At 44.3% G+C, this 11,313-nt stretch overlaps 1 protein-coding gene and 1 pseudogene across 1 annotated transcript; both read left to right on the forward strand.

Annotated features, from left to right (window-relative positions):
• Positions 1–1,435: 1,435 nt before the first annotated feature.
• LOC119941132 lies at positions 1,436–1,641 on the forward strand (annotated as a pseudogene).
• Positions 1,642–7,443: 5,802 nt separating this feature from the next.
• On the forward strand, positions 7,444–8,391 carry LOC119941014 (olfactory receptor 2G3-like). Its single transcript, XM_038761445.1, has one exon. The coding sequence runs from the start codon at positions 7,444–7,446 to the stop codon at positions 8,389–8,391; it is 948 nt and encodes a 315-aa protein (XP_038617373.1).
• Positions 8,392–11,313: the final 2,922 nt, after the last annotated feature.

An 11,313-nucleotide genomic window follows, 5' to 3' on the forward strand; every position in this document is an offset into this window, starting at 1 on the left:
ATTGTAAAGCTTTTACATATAAAATGAAAGTGACTTTGGGCAAGTCACTTCACTTCTCTGGGCCTCAGTTACCTCATTTGTAAAATGGGGATTAAGACTGTGAGCTCCCCGTGGAACAACCCAATCACCTTGTCACCTCCCCAGCGCTTAGAACAGTGTTTTGCACATTTGGGACCAAATAAATGGGGCCTCTTGGAACACGGGTTTTTTGGTAGCTGTGCTCTTTATCATTTTTACCTCACTCCATTGACCTCTGATCTTCATTCACAGTGATTTTCAGGAGAGTAACATGTACAACACAGTGACACCAATTGTAGAAAATATCACCGATCTCTTCTGATTCACATTCTCAGCTGATTAAGTGCAGAACAAAGAGGCGAAAACAGTAGCCTCTGAGGAGGGCTTACATTGCATGTGCACTGCACAGAGTCCTTTTCTTTTTTATTCTCATTCACTCGAGTCTTTAATCGGTGACTGAGACTTTTCGGTGTTTTCGGAGGAAAAATAATCCTGTTGGCACCTTGCTTGAGATAGGCAGATGACTGATCAATCAATCAACCAGTCAGTCAAGCATAATTACTAAGCATTTATTCTGTGCAGAGCACTGAAATAAGCACTCCAGAATGTGCATTAAAACAGAGTTGGTACACACATTCCCTGCCAACGATGATCTTAAGTTCTCGAGGAGATAGACATCAATATAAATAAATTAATTACAGATATGCAAAAAAAACTGCCGTGAGGCTGATGAAGGAGCGCGTAAAGGATGCAAATGCAAGAGCGATGCAGAAAGAAGTGGGAGAAGAGGAAATGAGCACGTAGGGAAGTCTTTATTTTTCAGTGGTATTTATAAAGACCTTACTATGTGCCAGGCATGGTAAGAAGCACTGGGGCAGATACAAGTTAATCAGGTTGGATATGTCATTATTATATTCTCCCAAGTACTTAGTACTGTGTTCTGCTCACAATAACTGCTCAATTAAAAACAGTAATTCATTCATTCATTCATTCATTTATTCAATCATATTCATTGAGCGCTTACTGTGTGCACAGCACTGTACTAAGCGCTTGGGAAGTACAAGTTCATTGATTAATGGGTAGTTTAATAAAATCTCCTGTCCTGTTATCAGCCCTTTGATCAATTTTCTTATCCTGGCATCTTGAAAGAGTTTGTGCCCAAACTCCACGTCCCCCTACCAAACTTGTTTTTATGGTATCAGTTAAGTACTTACTATTTGCCAGGCACGGTACTAAGTGTTGGGGAAGATACGAGCTAACCAGGTTGAACACAGTCCACGTTCCACATTGGGCCTACAGTTTTAATTCCCATTTTACAGAAGAGGTTACTGAGGCACAGAGAAGTTAAGTGACTTGCCCGAGTTCACACAGCAGACAAGTGGCAGAGTCGGGATTAGAACCCAGGTCCATCTGACACCCAGGTCCATGCTAGCTAGACTTGAAGGTAGATTGGTCATGGGTTCTAATCCCAGCTCTGCCGCTTGTCAGCTGTGTGATACGTCTTCGATGTGAAGACGCTATGTTAAGCAGCTTTTTGGAGAAAGGAGGGGGGTTGGGAGCATGCTCCATCCCCTCCGCGCATCGGCCTGGTATTGCAGTACTTTCAGGCTAGGTGCCTTTTCCCCCCGTGGGGGAATTGAAAGTGACTTAAGGAAAGAGAGGCGGTGGTTTTCGGTGACCCTTCAGTCTGGTCCCTTTTCCCCCGGAGCACAGCATTCTCAACGGACTCCAGGGTTTGGGTGGGAAGATAGTGAGTTCAGTTTTGGACGTGTTTAATTTGAGGTTTCAGTAGGACATCCAAGTAGATATGTCCTGAAGGCAGAGGGAAATGTGAAATTGCAAGGTAAGAGAAAGTAGCCTGGCTTAGTAGATAAAGCTCAGGCCTGGGAGTCAGAAAGACCTGGATTCTAATCCAGTTCCACCACTTGTCTGCTGTGTGGCTTTGGGCAAGTCACTTAACTTCTCTATGCATCAATTTCAGACTGCGAGCTCGCTGTGGGCAGGTTTGTCTCTCCTTATTGCTGTATTGCACTTTCCAAGTGCGTAGTTCAGTGCTCTGCACACAGTAAGGGCTCAATAAATACGTTTGAATGAATGATTAAAATGGGGATTACAACTGTGAATTCCATGTGGGAGAGGAACTGTGTCCAACCTGATTAACTTGTATCTTCCCCAGTGCTGAGAACAGTGCTTGGCAAATAGTAAGCACTTGACAAGCACCACAATAATTATTGTTATTATTATTATTATTTTGTCAGGACTGGAGATGTAGATTTGGGAATCAACTCCATGGAGACAGTAATTGAAGCCAGAACCCCTTCCTAATAATAACTGTGGAATTTGTTCAGTGTTTACTATGTGCCAGGCTCTTTACTAAGAGCTGGGGTAGATATAAAATAATCTAGTTGAATATAGTCCCTGTCCTACATGGGACTCACCAAGTAGAAAGGAGAACAGATATTTGATGGATTTTACATTTACCATCTTATAGATGAGGGTTCTGAGGGCCAGAACAAGTTAAATGATTTGCTTAAGATCACACAGCAAGCAGATGGCCTGCCTAGGATTAGGACCCAGGTTCTCTGGCTCCCAGACCAGGCCAGATTCTTTCTTTCTGACATGTAATCCCACCCACTGAGAAGTCTTCTCCCTTCAGGGACCCAGTCCTGGACAAAATTAGGGCTCGAATGTGACTGGCCCCCCTATAACAGACACATCACACAATAGTGTAGGTTCCATCACCCCCACCCCCACCCCCAAAAAGCCACATATCCCATGTGACCGATCACACCTTGGCCAAGCTAACAAGCTTAGCTCACTAGCACCAGAGGGACTGGCAATGAACAATAAGAAGCATTAACACTTCCCATACTTCCCGGAGCTACTGACCCTGGAAGAACCGGGTGAGCAATGAAGCCAAACAATTAGATCCAGAATGAGAAAATCGTGGTAAGTCTTGTTGCACAATCCTTTTTCACCCTAAATATGGCCAACAGAAGAGAAGAGGATCAGGAAGTAGCAAGGTATATCTGGGGAGGGGTCACCACAAACTCTTTGTAGTAGATTGGAACTGTGTCACTCCGATGTGGCGAGGTGCTTCTACCTAGAATCAGGGATGCTCACTCTGTCAGACTCCGAGTGACCAAACGGACCTTCTCACTGGAGCCAGGAGAAGTGAGTATTCCCCCTTGGGAGCTTGACGCCTGGGTGATTGTGAAAGTTCTCCCATGTTGCAATAGTTTGAAGGTAGCACCGGGTGATTGTGAAAGGTAGTCCATGTTGAGATGGTTTGAAAGGTAGCCATTTGAGGTTATTTTAAAGATAGCCGGTTTGGAGTTATTTGAAGGAAGCCTATTTTGGGTGGTTTGAAAGGTAGCCCAAGAAAGTCTCAAGTTTTACCAGCTGCTAGAAGTTGGTTAACATGCTGACTAGTGTGCTCATTGCTAATTAGTCTAGGAATAGTTTGGCCCTCTGTAGGTTACTTCTCACAAGTCCTTGCACTATAATCTTAATAAACTTGCTTCAGTGACACATAACCCTCAAGTCTGCAAATCTATTTCCCACGCTCGAATCTGAGAGCTCACGAGTTACCCGGTGGCTCGTTCTGACTGGTGACATCCCATTAAACTCAGACTTTGTAGAGGGCATGATAGAACTTCCAAAATTGACCCCTAGAGTTTGGGATGATAGGTGACAACAGCACTGCACCATGCTGTCTGCTCAATCACACCCTCACCTATGATTAAAATTCAGTATTAGTGTATTATTTTCAATTTCCCTCCTTCTTACCCTATGTGCAACATGCAGCGTCTCTAATCTAATTATCTTGTATCTACCCCAGTGTTTCACTCATTGCTCAGCACTTAGTAAACACTTAACAAGCATCACAATTATCATTATAAAGTATTATTATTTTAGAAAAAAAGACTCTGGTACTGCCCATCCCACAGAAAAGGGACTGTGCCAGATAACTTAATAATGTCCCTTACCAGAAGGAGGCATCTTCCATTGTTTCTGTCTTTTCTCCCCAGGCTCAGTGTATCCCTCCCTGAGGCACACTTCAGAAGATCCCCATGTCCGGGTTGGCATGATTTTCCCATGTTCCCATTGGTTACTAGTGACATCGAGCAAGGCATGCTTAGGATCCCAAAATATTTACTGAACTCACTCTTTGGTGGGCTTGTTCTTCCAAGTTAATCCAACACAAGTGGCTCCCACCACTCCTCTTCCCCCTGACCACTGCTACCTCCCTGCAGGTTGTGTTACACATCGAAGGAGCACTTGTGTGATGTCTGTAAGTTTGTTAGACCCTGGTAAGGAAGTAGCCATTGAAACGTGGAGGGGAGGAGGAGTCGGAGTAGGGTGAGTCTGGGATGTCAGTTCCTCGGTGAGCTGAAAAAGACACCTTGGAAACTGCAGTAACCCTTTCAGTTCATTTAAAGGCCATTAGACAATTAGCCTCCTACTGTCAGAAGAGAAAGATACTGCAGCTTCCCAGGTAGGTTAAACCAAGGGAGAATCGGGCTCCTGATTCTTTTATTAATAAAAAATGAAAATAAATAGCATTGGTTGCTACTTCTATAATTCAGAGACATCTCAGATCAAGTCCATGTATTTGCGAGAAACGAGGTCTAAACTTCTAAAACATGTGGTGATTTACTTACCCATGCTTTATACAGCCTCATATAGACTAATGTCCACTGATTCTGGGAAGAATTAAGCCCAAGAACACCTTTCAAAATACAGTGATGTGGCAAATAAAAATTATTACCAATATAGCTATTTGTCCTTCTTTATAGACAAAGTCTAACTTCACTGTTCCTTCCAGCAATGTGTTGTCTCCTGTTGAGTCCAGAATTCTGGGTGGGACGGGTCATGTTAAGAGTAGGAGTAATAATATTTATTAGACAAAGGGTCCAAGTTTTGAAACAAGCACTGGGAAAGAAATACATGGAAGAGATACAGACAAGGTCCCTCACCCTGAAAAGCTCACAATTTAAAAATAAGGAGGCAAGAGAGGGTTTTCATGGTAGACACATTAAAGAAAGGCAAACAAAAAAAGATAAAGATGATGACAATCAATCAATAAATCAATTGCACTTATTGGGTGTTTACTGTATGCAGAGCACAGTACTAAGCACTTGGGAGTATACAATACACCAAAATTAGCAGACACATTTCCTGTCCATAATGAGTTTATGGTCTAGAGGGTGAGACAGACATTTAATAGAAATAAATGTCCGAAGGTCATAGGCAGTTCCTTTTCCATCTTCTAGTTAAGGATGTTGATTTTTCTTCTCAGGGTTTTATTGTTCATTTGTCTTCATGACCTTCAGTCTGGACGTTTCAGACCATTCCAATATGTAATCTCCCATTACATCCCAGCTATCATGCTTCACTCCTTTCAACTGAGCCAATTCACGATGCTTCTTTCCCAATAACTCAATCAATCATATTTTTGAGAGCTTACTGTGTGCAGAGCACTGTACAAAGCACTTGGGAAAGTACAATATAACAGAGTTGGTAGACACATTCCCTCACCACAACTGAGAAACAGCATGGCCTAGTGGACAGTGCACGGCCCTGGGAGTCAGAAGGACTTGGGTTCTAATCCCAACTCTTCCACTGTCCACTATGTGACCTTGGGCAACTCACTTCTCTTCATTCAGTTATTTCATCTGTAAAATGAGGATAAGACTATCACCCAAATGTGGTCCATGGACTGTGTCCAACCTGCTTAGCTTGTATCTATCCTAGTGCTTAGTACAGTATGTGGCACATGGTAAGCACTGAACAAATACCATTCTAAATGAGTTTACAGTCTAGAGTGGGAGACATGGAACTATATCCACAATTTATTTATTTATATTAATGTATGCGTTGTGGGACGGAGGGAGGAGTGAATGTGTTCAAATCAAAGTACCAGGGCAATGCAGAAGGGAGTGGGAGAAGAGGAGAAAATGAAGACCTTGTCAGAGAAGGCCTCTTGGTGGAAATGTGTCTTTGATAATTGTTGGAAGTTGGAGAGAATGACAGGCTGTCGAATATGAAGAGGAAGGGCATTCCAGAACAGAAACAGGACATGGTTGAGAAATTGTCAGTGAGATGGACAAGATTGAGATACAGTGAGTAGGTTGGCATTATTCATTCATTCATTCAATCGTATTTATGGAGTGTTTACTGTGTGCCGAGCACTGTACTAAGAGCATGGAAAGTACAATGCAGCAATAGAGGAGTGAAGAGTGTGGGCTGGGTTGTAGTGGAAAATCAGGGAGGTAAGGTAAGAGGGTGTAAGGGGATTGAATGTTTTAAAGGCAATGGTTAAGGGGTTTCTCTTTGATGTGGAGATAGATAGTCAACCATTGGAGATTCTTGAGGAGTGGGAAAGTGTGAACTGAAAACGTTTGTACAGAAAGGTAGAAAATGTAGAAAAACGTTTTGTAGAAACATGGAAGGAGCAGGAGGATTTCAGGATCCTCACAGGTCAGATCAACAGTCACAGAAGTCACAATGGTGACCTTCTCAAAATTCCTTCTGGGTTCTTCCCAGAGTGGAGCAGGGATCAGTGGGAAACCCGATGTCATGGGGATGAGGCAGTGCCCCTTGGTGAAGGTAGGCCCCAGGGGTTGAATGCAAAGGAGAGGTGGATTGATGATTCATTCATTCATTCAATCATATTTATTGAGCACTTACTGTGTGCAGAGAACTGCACTAAGCACTTGGGAAGTACATAAGCGCTTACTATGTGCAAAGCACTGTTCTAAGAGCTGTGGGGGTGGTATGAGGTGATCAGGTTGACCCACGTGGGGCTCACAGTCTTCATCCCCATTTTACAGGTGAGGGAACTGAGGCTCAGAGAATTAAGAGACTTGCCCAAGGTCACATAGCAGACATGTGGCAGAGACAGGATTAGAACCCATGACCTCTGACTCCCAAACCCGGACTCTTTCCACTGAGCCACACTGCTTCTCTAATGATCTGATTCAGTATGACACTGCTTATGTTCTTGTATGAAATCCTGTGTGATTCCAATACCAAACTTACCTTGACCATAGGCTCCTCTTCCCTCACTGTCACACACATACACACGCAGACACAAGCACATGCATTCTAACACCAACTCCTGAACAATCCCCCTGGATTCGATTGTTTATTTTGCTTTTCCGAGGAAGGTACTGAACAAAAAGAAGAGAATGGGGGAAGAAAAAGCCAACTGACATCTGGAAAACGGGAATATGAACTTATTCCATCCTGGGATTTCACTATAAATATGTTGGGTTTGGTGTTAGGATCTTGCTGATTCCGTGAATCCTGTGGGCTCCACGCTTTCCTCTCTTTATAATGATTGTGGTATTTGTTAAGTGCTTACTATGTGCCAAGCACTCACTTAATCACCCATGCCTCATTTTCTCTTGGCAGTGATGGATGATGGAGGTGACCAACGGCAGCTCTGGAGGAGACTTCATCTTGATGGGCTTCTCTGACCAACCCCAACTAGAGACGGTCCTATTTGTGCTTATCTTGATTTCCTACCTCCTAACCCTTCTAGGCAACGCAACCATTGTTGTAATGTCCCACCTGGATCCCCACCTCCACACACCCATGTACTTCTTCCTCTCCCATCTCTCCTTTGTTGACCTCTGTTTCACCACCAGTGCCATCCCCCAGTTATTATGGAACCTCTGGGGACCATATAAGACCATCACTGTTATTGGCTGTGCAGTCCAACTCTTCATTGGTCTGGCCCTGGGCTCAACTGAGTGTGTCCTCCTCACCATCATGGCCTTTGACCGTTATGCCGCTGTCTGTCGGCCCCTCCACTACATGACCGTCATGCACCCACGGCTCTGCCAAGGCCTGGCAGCCATGGCGTGGCTGAGTGGGATGGGAAACAGTGCAATCCAGAGCATCATCACCCTCCGCCTGCCCCGTTGTGGCAACTGGCGTATTCCTGATTTTGGTTGTGAGGTGCCCACCATGATCAAACTGGCGTGTGTGGATATCCGAGTTAATGAGGTCATTCTTTTCATTGCCACCTCGATCCTGGTCCTTCTGCCCATTGCCCTGATCGTGGTCTCCTACGGGTTCATTGTCCGAGCCGCACTGAGGATCAAGTCAGCTCAGGCCTGGCGGAAAGCTCTGGGCACCTGTGGGTCCCATCTGCTGGTGGTGACTCTTTTCTTTGGTATGATCTCGGTCATCTACATCCAGTCCAACAGCTCTTTCTCCAAGAGTTCAGGAAAGTTCCTGACCCTCTTCTACACCGTGATCACCCCCACACTCAACCCACTCATCTACACTCTGAGGAACAAGGACATGAAAGAAGCACTCAGAAGGCTTTTGGGAAAAGACCAAAGTTCAGGAAAGACCTAAAACCTTGAATCAAATTGTTCTAGTGTCCTAGAGAAGGACCGGACCATGAAAGGTAGAAGCCTTTGATGTTACCAGAGGATTTCAGCCCTAAATCCGGGACAAAAAAAGCCCAGTAGTAGGTTTAGGACTGCCTGGACCCCAGTCAGCTTCTCCTAGGTCCTAAAGTCCTTCACCCTTCTCATTCTTCAACTGAAGGTTTGGGGGCATCCTATTCATTGCCCCCCACATGTCCCTGCACCTTTCTTGTTGCCACCACTCTTACAGTTGAAGCCCAGGGATCTCCCCAGGATCCCTGATCCTGATATCATCAGGAACTAACCTTCCCTCACCCTCCCAGGGCTGGCCTCAAGAAGCCCACAGAAAAAGTGCCCCTGCCTGCAGCTTCTCATGTGTCTCCCTGGCACCTGGAGCTTCTCTTCCAGTCCCTAAAAGAGGCCGACACCAAGGCCTGGGATAGCTACAGTACTTAATATATTCTAAATAGCATAACAACTAAAGCAATTCCAGGGAAGCAGCATGGCTTATTGGAAAGAACATGGGCCTGGGAGTCTGAGGACCTGGGTTATGATCCCAGTTCCTCCACTTGTCTGCTAGGTGATCTTGGGCAAGTCGCTTAACTTCTCTGTGCCTCAGTCACCTCATCTGTAAAATGGGGATTAAGACTGTGATCCCCATGTAGGACAGAGATTGTGTCCAACCTGATGATCTTGCATCTACCGCAGCACTTAGCTCAGTGACTGGAATATAGCAAGCACTTGACAAATACCATGAAAAACCATTGCAGGTTGAACTGATTTTCCTTGTATCTAATACTGTTTCCTTCCTCCCCCACTATCTTCCCTCTGTGAACCAAGACGCTCTGTATTTCCCTTTAGATGTTCTAGGTCTCACATTCTTCTCCCTCTCAGGGGCAGGATCCTCGCTCCTCTAGACTCCTAGACGCTGGACTCCAAGCCTCCAGGGATCCACTATGAACCCTCCCTGTGCCCTAATCGCATCCAAGTTCCACAGCACAAGCTCTCCTCATGTCCTGCTCTCCCAAGCGCATAGCCCGCTTCTCCTCACTGCATTATGGCTGAAGGTCTCCATCTTCCCCCAACATGAACGTTTCCTCCCCAGTTCGTCTCTTTGATTGGTTTTCCAATGTTTTAGGAAAGGACACCAAGCCTTTCCTGGCTTCCTCCTTCCTGTCCTAAGCATGGGGGCCAATGGAAGTGGCACATAGGCAGAACAGACAACTATGGTAAAAAAAATTCCAGCCAAAGGTCAAATAAAAAACCCCACCAGGGAGCACCCACCCAATGATTCTAGAGCTCTGTATCCAGAATTTACACTTAATGTATCCCGTAATCAGGGTATATATTACAGAATCTTTGTGAATAAATTTTCTCACCTTCACCACAATCACAATAAGGCTTGGTCAGGTTATCACACACATCAACATTCTTTAAAAATGTGAATATCTACATGAAAACCTTGAAATCCTAGATATGGATAAGTCCAGAAGATAGGCCAAATAAACAGGTAAGAATAGGGAGGCAACAAAATCCATTGGAAAGTATCCGGGAATGGGAATCAGGGAGACCCAAATTCGAAATTCTATCTCTGCCTCTGGTCTACTGTGAGATCTTGGGCAAGTCACAACCTCTCAGGCCCACCATTTCTTCATCTATAAAATGAGGATAAGCTAGACTGTGACTCCTGTGTGGGACAGGGACTGTGATGGACCTCATACTCGTGTGCTTAGCACATAGTAAGTATTCAATAAATACTAATTTGATTAATATTTTAGTGAAATACTATCCGTAGGGACAATTACTTATATTTTGTGTCTTATTTACTGATTATTTAATGGATGTACTAACAGTTTGATAAAGTGGACGAATCAGTTCGGCTGCTCATATACTCAAAGAATCCTTAGCCAGTGAATTAAAAATAATTGGAATTTTACCACAATTTGTTTGTTCAAGATAATTCCACTAGTAGCTAGAGTGACTACAGATGTTTCCTAATAATTTGATCCAAATGATTATTAAGTCACTGGGTATTTGCCACACACTGCCTTCTGAGAGGCAGCTTGGCTCAGTGGCAAGAGCCTGGGCTTTGGAGTCAGAGGTCATGGGTTCAAATCCCAGCTCCACCAATTGTCAGCTGTGTGACTTTGGACAAATCACTTAACTTCTCTGGTCCTCAGTTACCTCATCTGTAAATGGGGATGCCCCCTGTTGGGGACAACCTGATCACCTTGTAACATCTCTAGCACTTAGAACAGTGATTTGCACATAGTAAGTGCAAATGATGGCTTAATAAATGCCGTCATCATCATCATCATTATTATTATTATTATAATTATCAATGGGGAGATCTTGGAGCAGCAGAGATCATGTCTTGGTCATATAGTTCTCTAAGTAATAATAATAATGAGTATGGTATTTGTTAAGTGCTTACTATGTGCCAAGCACTGTTCTAAGCGCTTGGGTAGATAAAAAGTAATGAGGTTGTCCCACATAGGACTCACAGTCTTAATCCCCATTTTAAAGATGAAGTACCTGAGGCCCAGATAAGTTAAGTGACTTGCCCAAAGTCACACTGCTGACAAGTGGAAGAGCCAGAATTCGAACCCACGATCTCTGACTCCCAAGCCCCTGCTCTTGCCACTAAGCCAAGCTATTCTACTCCACTTTACATTTCCCCTTGCCCAGCTGCAGACTGCAACACTCACATGCTACATCCCTGTCATTCTCTAAAACGTCATGCCCTCCAGTCAAACACGTTAAAGTTCTGGCATAAATAAGGGAATCAGGTCTGACACAGTCCCTGTCTCATAGAAGACTAGCAATCTAAGAGGCAGGAAGGGCAAGTATCTTATCCCCATTTTACAGATGAGGAAACTGGAGCCCAGAGTGGTTGTAACTTACTCAG

Source organism: Tachyglossus aculeatus, chromosome 19 (genome assembly GCF_015852505.1).
Source record: "Tachyglossus aculeatus isolate mTacAcu1 chromosome 19, mTacAcu1.pri, whole genome shotgun sequence".
Lineage (NCBI taxonomy): Eukaryota > Metazoa > Chordata > Mammalia > Monotremata > Tachyglossidae > Tachyglossus > Tachyglossus aculeatus.